Here is an 18,852-nt window from a genome sequence, read left to right on the forward strand (position 1 = left end):
TCTTGGGTAGATGAGAGAGAAGCACGTGAGAAGTCAACTAGCAGTTCTTGCCTTTCGATATGAGCCATGGAATGTGGCAGCCTCTAGAATGGGAATGATGCTCAGCCGACAGCCAGCAAGACAGCAGGGACTTTGATCCCACAACTGTAAAAAATTCCATTTTGTCAACAACCCACATAAGCAAGAATTGGATCTCACCTCAAACCTCCAGAAAGGAATGGAGCCTGCAGATACATTGATTTTCATCTGGTGAGACCCTTAATGGACTTCTAACCCACAGAACTGTAAGATAATAAATTTGTGTTTTTTTAAAGACAATAAATGTATGGTATTTTTTTACACCAGCATAGAAAATACACATATAGTATTTTGTGTGTATGTGGCTTCTTTCACTCAATATTTTATTTGCAAGATCCCAACCTGCTGTTGCCTGTAGCAGCTGTTCCTTTTCATTGATGTGTAACATTATGTTATGTGAATATACTACAATTTTTTAACCCTCACCCGAGGATATCTTTATTGATTTTTTAGGGAGAGAAGGAGAGAGAGAGAGAGAAACATCAGTGTGAAAGAGAAATATCAATTGGCTGACTCTTGTACCCGCCCTGACTGGGGATTGAACCCTCAACCTTTTGGTGTATGGGATGATGCTCCAAGAAATGGAGCCACCCAACCAGGGCTGAAAATATTACAGTTTATTTACCTATTCTATTGTTGATAGGCATTGGGTTATTTCCAGGTTTAGGCTATTATAAACGATGCTGCTACAAACATTCTTGTGTGTATTTTGTTGCACATATGTAAACATTTCTTTGTGTGTATACCTAGAAACAAACCATAGTGTTAAGACGTTCAACAATAGCAGATACTGACAGTCCTGCAGCGTGGTCCTACCAAGTTACCTCCCATGCACAATGTGTGAGAATGTCCACATGTTGCCAACACTTGCAATGAACAGTCTTTTCAATTTTAGCTATTCTGGTGGGTAGAGGGTAGCATTGGTTGGGATTTGAATTTGCATTGTCCTGATGACCAATGAAATGAACATCATTTTATTGTGAACTGACCATTTACATATCCTCCTTCATGAAATACCTGTTCAAGTGTTTTTTGACCGCTTTAAAAAAATTTGTCTTCATCTTTTTCCTTAATAACTTGTGACAGCTATTTACACATCCTGATTATACTTCTCCCCCTTCCCCCTGGACGTCTGCATTGTAAGTCTTCTTCTATGGTCTGTCTATAGTTTTATTCTATTTATGATATCTTTTGGTGAACAGAAGTTTTTATTTGACTGTAGTTTAATTTACCAGTATTTTCTTTATAATTAGTGCATTTTGTGCCTATGTTATCCTTTTTATATATCACTGGATTCCCTTTGCTGATGTTTTATTTTAAATTTTTGATATTGTTCAAAGAGATTGGACTATAAATTTATTTTCTTATAGTGACTATTATCATGTTTTGGTATCAAGGTAATATTAACATTAAAAAAGCTAAAAAGTTTTCTGTTTTTTCTAATTTCTGAAAGAGTTTGTGTAAGATGCTAGGTGATTTACACACATTATTCTACATAAAGCCTTTTGAGTTGTATACATTTTATCCTCCTTTTCTGGAAGAGGCTGAGGCTCGGATGGAGAGGAAATCAACTGGAAGGTCACAACACAAGCAATAAGTGGCACAGTGAGGATTCAAATCAAGGTGTGTGCTCCTGACTCTAAACCCCAGGCTTTTTGCCTATTCCATCATGCTGTGAACTCATGAATGAATGGCTGAGTGAGCTGGTATTCTACAGGTATTAGGGTGTCATTCTATGACAGTCCCTGATTACTTCCCGCAGAGAGGAACTACATTGCCAAAGATGACACCCCACCCCACCCCAAATATAGCTTTACTTTTGGAACCCATTATATTTGACCTTTCAAATCTCCTCTATTTCCTACTCCCCACTTATTGTCTGATCCTGGAGCAGAATCTGGATTCAGAATAATATAATTTTAGTTTCACCTGTTTTTTTCCAACTAGCTTTCACTGAGTCCTTGAGGGAATATCTGATCTACCTGTTCACTCCTGACGGCATCCTACATAGTATTTTGTGATTAATGCTCACTAAGAAAACTGAAGCACATCTCTTCCCCACTATATTATACTTGCTGTAGGTTACTCAGAAGGTCTTGCAATCCTCCCATTCTGCCCTCAGAGGCCCACAGCAGGAAACTTCATGCCTCTTTGCTGAGAATGCATATTTGACAAAGGCTGTGACTCTATGGTTGAAATTTGAGTCATTATAACTCTCTGTCAAGAATTCACTCACTGACCATCTTTAAGATCCTTTATTATTGTGGGAGATGCACTATACATTAAATGACTATATTTTCTAGCACAAAACTCGCAGGACTTTCTATAACAATTATAAGTACTAACAGAATCAGGGAGCATACATGAAATCAGGCACAACCGAGAAAATGTGATGTTTTCCCAAAAACCTGGACACTAAAGTTAATAGCAGGGACTTGGCATCAGACAGACCTGAGTTATATTTGTTCTCCATGGTTACTTTGGGCAATAATATAAACTATTTAACCTTGGTTTTATTAATTATAGAATGGGGATAATAATGACATTCCCTTGCAAATATGATGGGATTTAAATTCTCATCACTATCTACTTGTCCTTAGGATACCTGAATCCATTATATAATCAAGGACTCATTTAGTGTGTTGCGGAGGTGGGAGTGGTATGGGGGCATCCATTTATGAGGGACGGGAGAGGAACAGGGAATTTTAGGAACAGAGAAAAAAAGTGTAATCATCTTATAAAGAGCCAACAGTGGAGTTCATTCAACGTGGAGAAACTCTCCACTAAGCTGGCTTCACAGCAACCTGAAGCACAGACAGCCTCCTTGATCGGTGGCTCAGAGCCCTCCTTCATCGGGAGAGAGGGGTGGCTCCATTCAGAAGAAGCCACTGGAACTGAGCTCTGTCTGGAAATGACAATTTGTATTTTTATGATGGAGGTCACTAGAAACTTCCAAAATCCTTTTTATGGTAAAGTTTTATTCAGTGTACATGGGATTTTCTCATTATTTTACCCTTGGAATCAGATTTTTTAAAAAAGTGTGGAACCCTACCTTTGACAAGCAAAATCTGCACGTTTAAGAAAATTAAGGGGAAAATATGCACAAGACGTGAGCAATCTGGGCTGAAGCAGTACAGCATATACACTGTTTTAAAACACAATTGGAGATATTATAAGGTGATAATATCTTTAAATAGAGTCAGTTTGAAAATGAAGAGTGACATAAATAAAAATACAATTTAAAAAATAATGAAAAATGGGTTTGATGATAAAAAATTTACCATCCTTAATAAGCATATCAAAAAGCAAGCATCATTTACCAGCGAGGATGCGTCTGGGCTTTTCTTAGTTATTGAGAAAGGAGTATAAAAGATGAAGCATGTACATGAGGAAAAAGAAATCTGAAAGATGGTTTTCTTTGTCAAGAAAGGGCCAAGGTCAAAATGCATCCCAAGCATTTTAGAAACAGTTAGAACCAAAAGATTCAGGATTAAGAATTGAACAATTATCCGTCACAATGTTTGCCTTATTTATTTTTTCAGCTATAAGGTAGGATTATATGGATAGAGGAGATATGAACACTCATCTAGATAGGTTTTGAGAATGCAAATTTTGAAATTTGGAATAATTTTCCTGAAGCTCAGATTATATTCTTATTTTTCTTTTGGCATTAAAATGCCCTTTCTTATAGAAAATGACGGCAATAATAAAGAGCAATCAATTAAAATATATATTATAATTTGTATGTGTGCTCATTATTTTTAGAATTCTTACTTGGTGAAATTAAGTGGTCAGTCCCATGTCAAGCTCCTAATTTTCTTTTATTCTAATGTTGCTGGTCAGGGAAACCCACAAGCCTTGCAGCCTCTGCATTTAGAAAATGACACATAGAAAGAACCCCAAGAGCCAAACAAGTCCCAGTGATTGCCAAAGTCCTCTGAGGCACTTCTGAAACTAGGCCTGAGGAGGCAGGAACTGGCAAAACAGGAAGACAAGAGGGTTCTGTAGGTGCAACAATGTGAAATAATGACTCCACTTAGCTCTTGAGAGATTTACTTCAGTGGAGCGAGATGACACGAAATGGACCACAAGTGGGCCGCTAGACGCTCAGAGCAGGTGGGAATTGAGTTTCTCAAGCACTAACAGGACTAGAAGATTGTGTCTACATACCCTACAAGCAGACATGGATAATTTACATAAGGTACTCTTTTAGGTAAAAGACAACGCCTGGATCCTTGAACTGTTCCAATAGCGACTTTGTGTTATTGCACTGCATACTCAGGAAATCACACATTCTCTCGGTTTTGAGCAAAATGCCCTAAGCCAGGTCAGCAGGAGTGGGCCTGGGGCTGTACAGGCGCCCGGAGGCCTGCACTTACTATTATGCTTCTGCTCCCAGTGTCTTGATATTCAAAGATTTGAACAAGGAGATCCACATTTTCATTTTGCAGTGAGCCCTGCAAACTGTGTGGCGGGTTGTGGGTGTCAGGCTGCATGCCCCCCCCCCCCGCCCCATGGGCAGGGTGCTTTGTGTGACGGGCACTTCAGTTGTATTTTTTGATGTGGGACTTTGTTGTATAGGGCTACTCAGACTACAGGCTCTGTGTTGGCAGAAGAAAGGCAGAGAATTTGTTCATACTGTTGCAATGGCCGCAACTCAGTGGGGACTCGCTCAATTTAATCACAAATCCACATGCTCTGGGCATCTTCAAACTAAAGTGCAGGATCTAAGGTGACTGTGTGACATTCAACTACCCATTCTACGTTTAACAATGTAGGTCTAGAAAAATCACGTAGCATGCCTCATGCCGGTAAATGAAACGTGAGGCAAACACTGGAAAAAGACACATGTGAGTTGTGTGTTTACACGTCTTTAAAGAGAATGGACTGAGTCGAGGGCTTGGTACTCCTCTGCACTTGGAGATGAGAGTGCATAGCTTACTACTCTGTGCCTTAGCTTCCGTATCTGAAAACTGCGAAAAAGCAACACCCACTTACAGACAGGTTGTATCAAATCAATCAAAATAAAAAAAATAAATGAAAGCTCTTCAATAAAGCCACAGGGCACTGCAGGTAGGGGCATACAGAGCATGTTTAGGTTCTAGTCCCAATTTTGCCTTCCTATGGGTAAACTTCAAACCTGGCCTCCATTTTTTCTTCTTTACAATGGGAATAAAAATAGCACTCATCTCATAGGGTTTTTGCGAGAATTAAATAAAATAATCCACAAACAGTGCTTAGCAAATTGTCTAGCACAGAATATGATGCAATTATGATTTGCTATTTATGATTGTGATTATTATTTTAAAAGTACTTGTGAATGTTATTTTACAGTTCTTATGGATTTATAATAAAAAGGAAAATGGATTTGAAGTTTAACCTATATTAAGTATGGCATTTGTTTGGCTGAATGAGTTTTAAAAAATGTAGCCTGATATGATTCTCACTCCTGAACAGGACAGCATACGTACTTGATCAAGCAAAGTCTGAATTAAAGTTAAATGGTCTCCAACCTAGTGACATCCACAATTCATTAACTTGATTGAGTCAGCAGTTACCCTATACCTCACTGTGCAAATATAGACTGCAACCTGGCACATCTCCATCCGAGAGGCCCCTCCCTCCATCCAGTGGAGGGGCCAGGTGAGTCAACAGGCATGAAAAGGTTAGAAGAGAGTGGTTATGAGATGCAGAGGAACACAGAGAAGCATGTGCTCAACCATTGGTTATGAGTCATTGGTGGTTCTCCTAATGCTGTGTTCCATTTAATCATCATCTTCAATTGCCACTCACAAAGTTCACTCAAGAAGTATTTAAAGAATTCCTATAATGTGTCAGGTACTGAGATTAATGAAAAACTCTTGAGGCTATTTTCTTGCTCTTAGCCTAACCTCATGATTTAGGTGGAAGGTTCCCTCAATTTTTCCATGCCCTCATCTTTCACCTGTTCTCTCCTGTGAGGATCCTGTGTCCCACCTTTTACTGTGCTGCTCTCTCTTCCAGCTAGAGCTGTCCAGGTTGTTCTAGAAAGTAGTAATTTTGGGCTAAGAGGCCAACCACTTATCTGGAGATGCAAGATTTCTGGAAATGTGATTACTATGGGGTGGGGGTAAGTAGCAGAAATGGGCAGAAAAGATGCTCTATTAATTTAATTTTTTTATCCCTAGAGCACAGAACAGTATAAGGTGGATGGTTATGACTCAGGAAAGGTTTTTCTGGATGAATGATTGAGTAAATGAATGAGGGCCTACCATTAATAAAAATGAAGTCCTGATTATAGATCTAGAGGTAGAGGGTTAGAGGAAAAATGTGATGGTGAGTGAAAGGCTCACCCATGGTACTTTCGCCCTTCTTCCTATAGAAATCTATAAATTAGAAACCTTTTCAAAATCAGGGCCAGCCTATCATTTCAGGGGAAAAAGAAAACTCCCTCAGGCACTCCATGACTCCTCCTCCTTTCTATTTCTGGCTTAAAATTAGCTGCCTGAAGACAAGACCCTTTATTCAACAATTAAGATGCAATTAAAAATGCAAATGCCCCAAAGAGTGAACATAATGTTAATGAGCCTCACAGTGTAAATGAAGAATCCAAATCTGTTCTGCTTTAAGAGAAGTGCCAGCATACAGGGCAGGCTCTGAGCACTCAAAGGGGTGCAAGGGACCTCCCCTGTACCTGTAAGTCCCGTCTAGTAGGCTCTTTCATAGACTTACTTTAATCTAATCCTAACAATAAGCCCGTGAACTAGGTATTATGTTCATTTTATAAATGAGACACTCAAGCCCTAGCCATCAGTCAGATTTGAAGTCTGGACCAGAAGCCGTGTCTATACAGAAAACATTTTTATATATAGTAAAATGACAGATCCATAGATAGGAATTTAACCTGTGCCCCTACAGGATTAGCTTTGTCTTAGCCATACCATACTGTATAGACAACGAACATGGGCTTCCGTGAGAGACATACTTGGGTAAAGAATATGACTTGGCCCCGTAGCACCTTGTGTAGGTAATTTTTAAACATATTTCTTTGGCCTTCAACAAGGTCCCTATGTACCTCGGGGGTATAGCCACCTGCATCACACATAGCACTGTTGTGAGGCTTAAAGGAAGTCAGGAGCGAAGCACTGGTGTAGAAGCTCTGGCCCCTCAGTGCGGCTTGCGCGGGGCACCTGGATACTACAGTGCCCTCGCCAGTTCTCTTCTGGCTTCTCAAGTCTAGACTTTCTGCCCCATCTTATTAAACTGCTTCCAATACTGGCTCACATCTCTCAGTAAGATTTTAAGAGAGGTAAGAAATCTGAATCCAAGAAGTTTTCATTTCCTATTCTGAGGCAATGTATGGTATTTCTGAATGGGTAAACAATGATTTTGCCAAATAAGAATATATGAGTGAATGAATGAGAGGCACTAAAAATGCCATTGTCAGCCAAGCACTGTGCCAAGTACTGGGCCAGGGTGCACACGGCTGACTGTGACATGGCCTCTGGGGACAGTCGCTGAGAGCGCGTGAGGTCCAAGGCTGATGAGGAAGAAGACAAAAATCTGACCAACAAGGAGGTCCACATATTTCATGGTTCTGTCTTAAACTTCCTTGAGAAATCCAAGCCACATGAGTTGGAAGCAGCTTTGAATTGCAGTCCCTCGAGAGGCTCCATTCCCCATTCTTACCATCCCTGGTCACTGGCCAGCAGTGCAGTGGGGGCAGGAAGTGGATTGGGAGAATATGCTACTGTTTAAAAAAACAAACAGAGTTTCTTATAAAATAATGTATCGTTCTCCCCCTACCAAAATCAATCAGGTGGGAACATCCTTCCTGTAGAATAAAAACCCATTAGGATGAAGGATCCTGGGCTGGATTTGTTTTCAGGACTTCCCTCAATGTAACTTCCAGTGTTATATCCTTAAAATAAAAAGACTAAGGGTGCTGAGAATGAAACACAGGATGAACTTCACCCTGGAGCCTACCCCTACCCCAAGCCCACTCACCGAGAGGGTATAAACCATGTGTAGTTGTCTAAATCTATTACTGGATTCGGCCCCAGTTTAAAGAGAGGCACCGAGCTCAGCATGCGAATGCAGCAGACTGAAAGGCCATGTAGTGCCGGATGTGTCCTGGAAACCCCAGTACCGGTAGGCAGTGCTGGTTCCTCAGGACACGGCCAGGCTCCATGCGCTTGGTGGCAGCCCGGCTGGTACTGAACCTCCATAGGACTGATTGCTCAAAGATCTTGGCTTATATTCTATTCTTTCACATCTATATGGGAAAGACAGTCTAGGAATTCATTCAGCAAATATTTATTAAGGAGACATCTTTATGTCCAACACAATGACATAAGACATTAAGGACAAGATGAAATTAAGGCATTAACTGGGGTTTGCAGGTCCAGTATTGAATGATATTTCCATTTCAGGGAGCTTTACCATAAAACCTTAATAAAGACCAAAGTGGTGACTATTTTTATAGATCACCTGTAAATACCAGTGGTCTTCTGGGTAGATTTCACTGTAGGAAGACTAATAGGCATGTTGTAAAGATTAAAATGGGAAAATAATCGCAAAGTATGTAACACATGAGGTATCAGGAAAGGATAGTTAGAAAGATGGCCTGCACACTATTTGAATTGCTTCCCGATGTGGACTACAAGAATCCTGAGGGAAGGAAGGTTGTGTTTATTCTTCTCTGCGTCCTTAACATCTACTTCAGACTGACACTTTGTAGGTAAGTACATAAACCATGTTCGCTGAATGAAAGCATCAATGTACCAATAAATCAATGTCTGAGGGCCTCTGTTAAACAACGGGGCAGGAGGCAGACCCCAAAACTGTCCTAGCAGCAACTTTCAGTTACCAAGTTAAAGTATGAGAACCATGGCAAAGAAGAAACAAGTCCTTCAAATCCAGAGCAGACTTGGAGGGGGTGGAGAATGCAGAGGGAAAGTGGATGAAACCGTGGGGTTAGGGACATCGATGACATCTACGAAGACCTGGAAAGGCCAGTTATAAGCACAGTGACTCTTATCTGTGTCTCCAGCTGAATTCTTTTCAAATTCTTCCTCTGGTTAGACTTTTGCGGGGCATGAGAAATGCCTGAAGAGTTGACAAGGCTGGGCATTCTGGAGCCCTAGAGTTCTGACCCTCCCCTTCAGCCTCCATGGTGTCTAGAGGAGCAAAAACGTAAGATTGCCAGGAAGTCTGTCCTCCTTCTCTTGCCGAAGGAAATCAAAGTGACGAGGGTGTCTCATCCCACTGCTGAGAAAACAGTACCTTGTTCAGAATCAGTTCTATGGCCTTTCTGTTCTACAGGGGAAAGATTGTCTTTAACATAAATGATAAATAGCATCAACATGTATCAATTGCTTCCTTGTGCCATGTTATTTAAATTTGCTACTTCATTTAAATTCGCTTTCACATCCACTTTATGGTGCCTTATTATTATTCTCATTTCACAGAAAAAGAAACTAAGGCAGAGGGACTGACTTGTCCACAATCACTGCGCTAGTAAGTGACAGAATCCAGGAACGGAGGTCCTCACACTGCCCTGTGCTGCCTCTCACGCAGGACCTGAATGTCTATGCCCACATCCAGACGAGCTCTGCGATCTTAAGGCAATTATTTAGTGGCTCTGCGTCCCAGTTTCTTTGTTTATAAAATGGAAGGAATAGTCCCTGACTCTTCGGTTGTTAGAAGGATCATATGGGAAAGTATGTATAGAACACTAGCATAATGGTTAACCCCTAGAAGTTGCCCCCCAAATGTTGGCCTTCACTTCCCCTTACTCATCTGTACCAGGGATAACAGGCTTCCAAGTTGGCTAGAACACCAAGGGTGAGGGATCCCAGAGATGCTAAGTGCACTGGAGTAAAGGTCAGCCTGTCTGTTGCTGTGTCATTTGCCTGGAATGCTCCTTCCTGTACACTCATCTACAAGCCATAGATAGTGGCCCACTCGTGAGTTATTAAATTGAGATAATGAGATGTGACCTTCATTTTGTTAAAAAAGCAGACAAATAGAATGGAAAATAACAAAGTACACTGTACATTAAAAGCATTAATACAGTTTAATGAAAGCTTTCTTTGAGCATTGTGTGTATGGTGTATGTATTCACTGGGTCATGGTGAAGAGTGTATTTCTTTGAGTAAAAAGACTAGAAGGCCTCTGGGTGAACTCATCTATGATCTTGAAGAACCAATTCAGATATCCCTGCATTAATTAGGAAGCAATAAAAGTTCCAGGCCTTTCTAGAGGTCACTTTTCACATCTCGCTGTGCCATGATTGTCTTCCCCTCATCTGTCTCACTCACTGGACACGAATGTTTTGAAAACAGGAAACACGGCTTTTACTGCCGGGGCCTCGGTCTCCATTATAGATCCTGGCACAGAACACACACTAAACAAACGCTCCATGAATGCACACGCAAGTCATAGCAACTGCCTTTTAAACCCAAATTCACAACAGAGAGGTTATTCACTTGAACTCTCCAAACTGATACCTTTTACTGACAAATGAACATGGGCCAAGTTTGTCTTTCACAGTCTTTCCTGTGACCTTTCACTCCCCACTGGAAGACTTACCTGCTTTACTTTCTTCTCCTCCCCTTTGTCCTCAGTGTCATGGGTACTTTTGTTCTCTTTTATCAGGAAAAAGAATCTTTTTTCGGCTTTTTGCACTTTTGTGTAACGCTAATCCCCTTATATCTCTGACCTTTCTTAATAGCACTTGGATACAAAGGTCCATTCCTATCAGCAGCAGGAAAAACCTGGTTCTCTATCATAGGGATGCTTTTAAACCAGCTGGCAGGTAAGAAGGGGAGCGCATATTATAGGGGCAGAGAGACCTCCATCTACCCATGTGGAGAGCCTCAAAGTACATGCCACAAAATCTGTATTCCTGTGGCTTAGGAGCCGAGTGCATCTATGTCTGAAGAATTGATAATGTACTTGTGGAGCATTTTGAAAAATATTTTATTCAAACTTTGAACATTTTATTTACTTTGAAGGTTCTACAGCTAGGTATGTTTCACAATGCAGGAAATACACAATACAAATAGCCCATTAAATCGAATATATCCAAATCATTCGCACAAAACATGCATAGTTACATCATTAGCATCAAGCAACTCCCTGTGTACAACACTACCAAAGTACTTCAAGCAGCTTACACAGAAGATTAATAGAAGAAAAATAATTACAGCTAGATTGGAAAAGAGAGAGGGTTGGGTCAAATTTAAAACTCTGCCTGGCTCAGGTGTCCTGGTAGTTCCCTCTGCCTCCCTTCAACACAAATTGCTATCACCTGGGAGAACCGTTTCTAATTGGAGAATGAGGCTAGTTTCTGCATGATGCTGAGATGCATCCATCCTCCCAGGCTTAGCCAGGTCAAGGCAGGGCTAGGGGTGAGGGTGGGGGTGAGGGGAGAATGAATGAGAGAGGAGGTGGGGGAGAAGGCAACTACAAGGGGGAGGGTGGTTTATGGTGAGCAAAAATATTCTACTAAGTCTGGTAAGTTGTTTATCACAGAACAAAGAGGCTGCTTGCTTTCTGGTTTAGGTTTTGCTTTATAGAAATATGTGAATAATACTAAAGGAATCCCATATGTTCTGCAGCACAGTTTATCCTCTGCAAAACTCAAAGAGATTTACGTTTGAATTTCTCTTCTCAGCTTACCTATTCCTTAACCTAAGAGTGGTGCAGTGCTGACAGAAGAGATTGGGAATCACAGCTAAAGTGCATTCAACATCGGATTTCACATAAGCTGCACCCTTGGGAGGCGGAGTGGTGTGGGGAGAAGGGAGTAGAAGATCTGTGCCACCAAATAGCTGTGGGGTCCTGGGCAACTCTCTTCCTTCCTGGGGCCTCAGTTTCCTCTTCTGCAAATTAAACATTAGACCTAGTGATAGCTAGGGTTCCTTCCAGCTCTAGAATTACATAAATATTCCAGGATGTCATTCTCAGATCAAAGGGACATGCTCATTATCTGATAGTTACATAATCAGAGAAACCCTGCTCTCGTTTATTTTGAGAGAGCAACGAGTTGGTTGTATAAAATAAGCACAACCAACTGGCACTAGTTCTATTCAAGTACTCTAGATATAGCAAGCATCTCTATGAAAATCCTATAGCTGAAATTGGTGTAAAATTAAAAAAAAACAAACCCTAAAAGACAAAGGTACAAACTTACAGAATCATTTTTAGTAAGGATTCCCCAAAGGCCTTGCTAGTGCATTTCCTTTTACTGCCTTTTTGCTTTTTGGTAGGGGTTGGGGTCTCTGTTTCTTCACATGAGAACAAGGCCAGGGGTTCTCTAAGATGTTCTTTCCCTCTGATTTTCACTCTATGCACAGCCCGTATCTCTTCCCATTCTATGGCTCCAGGAGTCATTTGGATGCTGCAGTCAGCCCTCTACCCACAAAATGAGTATTAATAATAATTGGAGACTGGAAACCAAGTACCATTTTTGCATATTGTAGGGAAATCATTTGGAGAATTTCTCATAAAGTGTAAGCTAGTTTTGAGTCTCACTTAAAAAGAAGTTTCTCATTTCAATACAACATCCAACTGTTAGAATGTTAAAAAGACAACATTCTTTGTAGCCTTAAGTCTTCCGATCTTTTTATGGTATATTTTAATTACCACATTAGAGAATAAAGGTTTGATTTTGATGAACAGTACTCTTTCAAATAAGTCTGTTAGTTTTATGTAATATCATATCACTTAATTTTTCTAATCTAAAACTTTATTAAAAGGACTAAATTATCATCAATATATTTTCAGGAAACTTCTAGTACATGAATATTTTGTGCATTCTATTTTTAACAAGATACCAACACTATGGTAATTTTTCCTTCCAGTTTTATTCTATATAATCATTGTTTTCATTAACTGATTTATCTCTAGCTTATTAACCTAATTGGCTTTCCCAACTTGCTACCCAAGACTAAAACATTTCAAAATTAAAAAATATTTTGTATCGCAAAGACCAGCAATAAAACGTAAGTGAGGAAAACAGAAATAGCCACTTCCCATCATATCTGTGATGTCATTATAAGACACGCTCTAGGGTGCTCTCAATAATTCCTTCCACAGATTACACAGAAGCATATCAGAATAATCTTCCAAACTACAGTTGGACAAATGTGGAATGTTAATATTCTGACGTTTTAAAATTTAAAATCTCAGGCTTCTGAGGTACTGGAACTGTCTGGGAGAAGGGACTCTAGGCTTGTCAGAATGGCCGGTCATTCAAGGCCCTCGAGAACCTGCTGCCTTCCGGAATGCTGTTCCCTTCTTGGCCCTGCTGTGCCTCCCTGACACTCAAGAAGAGATGACTTTATAGCCAAAGTGGAATCGACAGGACAAGTCAATTCAGGCACATCATTTAGTGTCTATAGAGAAAGACAGTGAAATTTCAGGTGAGGAGAATACGACCTTAGGTGGGAGTCAGACCAGATTGTGGGGCAGATTGGCGAGACAGAGAGAATACAGTGAGAAGGGACATGGATCCTCCATTGGTACCTGGATTCATTTAGGCCATTAATTAACCTCCACTTTCCCTTGGTGGCTACTCATACTTATATTATTTTTTGAAATACAGTCAGCACCGGTGAAGTATATTTTGGAAGGAATATAGGAGGCTTGTGCTAAGAAGAGGCAATGTCACAGTTGAGTGAGGATGGATCTTTCTCAAGAGTTAATTATGAGGATGAAAGACTGAAAGGCATTTCAAGTTCCATCAATCTTTTTTTTTTTTTCCTGGTAAATTAATGAGTTTTTTCCAGGCAAGGAACAAGTAACTTTTGTGGTCCGAGAAATGATTGGTAATTAGATGCCACAGGAGAAAGTCTTTGTACCAAAATTTGTTAAGAAAACACATAACTCTGTAAAAGAGTACGTCTCATGTCAAATCAATACACCACAGTTAATGCAGCAGATACCGAACAGTCTGGAGGTGATACGGGAATACCTGCTTCCCATACTGACAGTGATCAAATGTCCAGAGCTTTGGTCCACATACTCAGTTTAAGATGTATCAAAATTAAAAACATTTTTTTCTCATTATTTTTCCTGTAACCTGTGCTAAGAACTTTACCCTGGGTCATAACATGGATAAAGAATAACTTGTTTTTTAAAAAAGGGACTTTTACTAATTTAACATAATGGCATTTCAAAAATTTCTTCAAAAATGGTTAAATTTAAGGTCTTACAATGGTGTATTGATGAGCATGGGTTAATAAGAACACATGATCCATTGCTACAAGGTGTTCCTTTGTCTCCCCAAGCGGACTGCTCACAAAGTGCAGATCACAGTAAGAAATGCTCCGTTGCCTACCTGACATAGAGGGAGCGTTTCTGATTGGTTCGCAGGGACCCGGACCCGGAGCTCATGCTGTGGTTCATCATCTGCTCTCGCAGGTCATGGATTTTGGCCTCAAATCGAGCGTAATCTGGGAATGAAAAGAAAGGTGGCAAATTTGGTTCTGTGCCTCCAGAGAGTGAGAAATGCTGCCCCCAGGAGGCAGCCCTTCGCCCCTGCTGTTGGTTCCCTTTGCCAGGCAATGGGAAGGCGCACAACTCCAGAAAGGTGGAACACTGTTCAGTTACTTCGTATTATTTATTTGCAGACATTCACAAGAGGAAAGGAACAAATTAGTTACTTCCCAAAACATCGCCAGAGAGTAGACTGCCAGCCCAACCTGTGAAAAGTCCACGGGGAAGAGGCGGGTGTGGTAACAATGGGCAACAGAAGAGAAGGTAGCCTTCCGGTGATGAAAATGTCCTCTGTCTCGACTGTGGCAGTGGACACAGGCACCTCCACGTATGATCAAATGACATAGGACTAACTAGACACACACACACAAGTACAAATGAAACTGGAAAAATCGAAATAAGTTTGATGAACTATGTGAATATCAATATGTTGGTGGTGATAATGTTTAGTTTTACTAAAATGTTATCATTGGGGAAACTGAGTAAAAGGTACATGGGATCTCCTTGTACTATTTCTTGTAATTGCATGTGAATCTATGATCTCGAAATAAAAAGCTTAATTTAGAAAGGAGAAGGCAAAAAAAAAAATCCATGGACATAGTAGGAGGTTTAAGTAAGTCTCCAGTTATGTCAGCTAGTGGACCAAAGAATCAAGTGTTTGGTGATGACTAGTGTAAAAAACACCATTTAATTTCACTAAGTTTTCCTCTGCTGGGGGGCTGCTAGAAGTTGATCACTTGGGAACATTCCTCAATTTTGCCCTATAACTTTAATACAAAAAGTCCATGTGCCAAAGTTCATCAATTCTAAGATATGCAATATATTTAAATCAACTTCTAAGGACACTGGGGTTAGAAATGGGCACAGAGGACACTCTCATATGAAATATATTTTAGGAATTTTCAAACTTGAAAATATGGATGTATAAAACTAGGAAAATATAAGTATTTTACCATATTATTTCTTCATAGGAAAAATTGACATCTTTTGCCAGATGTCAGTCCAATAAAAATGAAGAACAAAGGTTTTAAGGTACTTATTAACACAATCAGCATGTAAAAAAGAAATAGCTTTTGAAGTTTTGGTATTCTTTTTCTTTTTAAGTTTTGATATTCTTGATCACAACTCGTTCTACCATCTCTTTGGCACAACAGTGTCTTGCTTTAGGAAAATCTAGTAGCTGAAAGGCTCGATTTACCCATGAGAGAAATGTGAAAATGTTAATTCCAATTATAAATGATTCTTCTGATTACAAAGAAACACATCTGAAGAATTTTAATAGAGGTTCTCAGTACATTTCAAAAAACAATTTGATTTTCAATTCAATTTATTTGTGGCTTTTCATAAAAGCAAGAGTGACTAAAGGAATATAATTAAGATGATCTACTTACAGTGTGCTTGACATTCATTATAAATAAAAAACTCTACAAAATCAAACTGCAGCTCGGTTTACTAAATATCTGTCTATTGGTTATTGTGGCATGAGATTTCATAAAAGGAAAACTTTGACTTTGGTTTTCAATGACAGCCAGCAAATGACCTCTGAATGTTAAATATTTTTAAAGTTTAGTACTATAAAGATAAAACCATAGAGGTTGATGAGAAATTTTTTAGTGCTTAAGTAAAGTCTGCTGTCATCTAGGTTTGTAAAGCTTCTTGTTTCAAACTTAGCTTTGAACAATTAAGTCCCAAATGACTAAATAAGCAGAACACATATTCAAACTACAATCTATTGACCATAATTTAAGATATTTACTTCATTCCATTTTAGCAGAGAGAGAAAACATTAATAACCATCAATATGATGCTGTGTGCAGAATTCAATCATTTTGTGCAAGTCATATTTTTTTGCCGCCTTGACAGGGTCAGTGTTGCTGGCCACGTGGCAGAGGCTGTGCTCAGCCTGCTTCTTGGGCGTTATTTCACCTCATTGAAGTTACAGAACAAACTCCATGGATGCCGTAAAATATGAACTACATCGAAAAACAAAGAATAAAAACTGAGAGTTCTGTTGTCTCTTCTCCCTTTCCCCACCTTTTCTTCTTTCACTCCTTGTTTCCCTGCCTCTTATCCTCGAGGCACATGATGGTTGTGCACCGGACTTCCGCAGATATTTCTCACACACATTATATAGATATAATGAGATCCTAACCTGAATCTTTCCCTACCCTCAACCAAATATATAAACACCATGTTTCTTAATGCCTTTAATCACATTCCATAGTGTAGACTGTAATTTATTTAACAGTGCCAATAAGGTAGACATTTTGCTGTATGAACATGGGTCGCGGGGTATCAGGGCACATTCATGGCAGGTTAGCAGAGCACCACAGTGCAAGCAGTGGGCGGAGCTTTGCCTAGCAGCCCCCAGCCCCCACCAGCACATGCCAGAGAAGATAATCCTCCCTGAGACAGAGAGTAACTCTTGGCTTCTTCTGATCTGTGCTCCATGATGCCACTTGATAAATACCCCTTCTCCCCACTCCCTAGCCCCCAACCACCAAATCTTCCATCTGTTACCAGGACTTTCACCTTTACAACTTGGATGACTTCACTGCCATGATAAAAACCTGAACTGCCACCTCCAACTGACCCGCCTTAAGCTTCTAATTCAGTGTCACTCTCCTATCCCATTTGACCACTTTGCTGCTCATCACACCTAATTGCAGGTAGTCGTGCAGCTGCCCATCATCCGCATTAGACTGAGCTGAAGGCAGAAGCCAGCCTCACTGTCCTTGGCCTTCCCTGTTCCTAACACAGTGTCTGCAATGCAGGAGGCATTCCTGATAGGTGCTCAATAAACATTTTATGAATGAGTGGATAAATAACGAATGAGGAAGTGAGCAGAATCATGAAATGAATTCAGTTTTAAAATGCCTGTAGGTACTGAAATTGACTGTTTCTAACATTAAGGTTTTTTAATGAAAAAACCAAACCAAACCAAACCACATTCCTCCTCTAGGACTTTCCAAGGCTAAATATTCTGTCTAATTTCAAGGCTTTATTTCTGCCCGGTCACTGTCACTCCCAAGCCCTGTTGTTGTTTTCATTGTTTTCTGGGCAGCCTCTGTGCTCGCCCCACTGCAGCTGCGTCGTACACTGGAAACATTCCTCTAATACTTGATCAGAACTTGGTAAGGCTTTTCTAGCTGCCCCAGTTTATCCACCACAACAAGATACTTGCTTTAAAAATAAGCTGTGGTCTTCTCACTGTATGACTCATAAGATCTCCAAAATTTTTACTGCCACACTTTTGAAATGTCTGTTCTGCATCCTGTTCAACAGTGCTTACATTACCCACTCTGAGTGGGGAAGTATCGCATCGTGTCATATCGTATCGCATTGTATCACACTGTATCACATCCCATCGCATCCCATCGCATTGCATTGTACTAGACTGTGTTGTACTGCGTTTGTCTTTGGAATATATCCTACTCTCCACTTTTCTGCTCTGACGATCCTGTTTGTCACAAATCCTGTGTTCAGAAGTGCTTACCCTTCTCTTTGATCCTTTTGAAAATTAAATTTAAGCACAAGTAATTTCATCAGAACGAAGACAGCAAGATCTGGGTTTACAAATACAGCCTGTGTGTTGTATGCCTGCACGTGGGTGTTTGTGGGAGACAGTAGGAGACAGAAAGAGAGGAGAGGGCTATCTCTAGCTTATCGGTGACAAAATCCAGTTTACAGTTAGAAATGCTCTAGAAATAAAGAAGAAAGCAGGTAGGTAAATTGTGTAATGTCTTTTTTATGTTTTACAATAATACTGAAAATAACATTTTTAAACAAGTTAAGACAAAATCTAACACTACCATGTTCATTTAGTCTTAATCCCTTCTCCTTTCCCCAAATGCTCTTCCTTCTAAAGCCTTTGCAGTCAGATTGCTAACATTCAGGAGAACATTTAAATGAGGTTCTAAAGGCTCTGATCATTTAAAGGGGGACGGCTGTTTACTGAGCACCTGCAACGACTTAGTATCTGTGTTATACACTTTAATTATATTATTTCTCCCAACAAAGCCCTGAAGTAGGTGTATTATTTTAGAGATGAGAAAACAGGTTTAGAAAGGTTAACCTACTTCACCAAAGTCACAGAGCTTCTAGGAAATAGAGCTCTTTGGACACAAAGCTGGCATTTAACCCTGGCGTTCAAACAAATAAGGCTAATTTTTTCCTGTTACATCACAATGCCTATTATAACACTATAACTCTCCTTTAGAACTTAAGGCCTCCTCCATTCTCTACCCCTCCCTCTTGACATCTTTGCTTTCCTTCCTCTCATCTACTGTA

General features: G+C 40.1%; 1 protein-coding gene across 22 annotated transcripts in view; it reads right to left on the reverse strand.

Moving 5' to 3' along the window:
- The window catches only part of DLG2 (discs large MAGUK scaffold protein 2), a 1,324,826-nt gene that overhangs the window by 139,977 nt on the left and 1,165,997 nt on the right, over positions 1-18,852 (reverse strand). For all 22 annotated transcript variants that reach the window (XM_053925682.1, XM_053925677.1, XM_053925676.1 and 19 more), the window contains one exon: positions 14,405-14,519. In XM_053925682.1, the coding sequence (XP_053781657.1) occupies positions 14,405-14,519 (115 nt within the window). The remainder of the gene's footprint in view (positions 1-14,404; positions 14,520-18,852) is intronic.

Source organism: Desmodus rotundus, chromosome 5 (genome assembly GCF_022682495.2).
Source record: "Desmodus rotundus isolate HL8 chromosome 5, HLdesRot8A.1, whole genome shotgun sequence".
Taxonomy (NCBI): domain Eukaryota; kingdom Metazoa; phylum Chordata; class Mammalia; order Chiroptera; family Phyllostomidae; genus Desmodus; species Desmodus rotundus.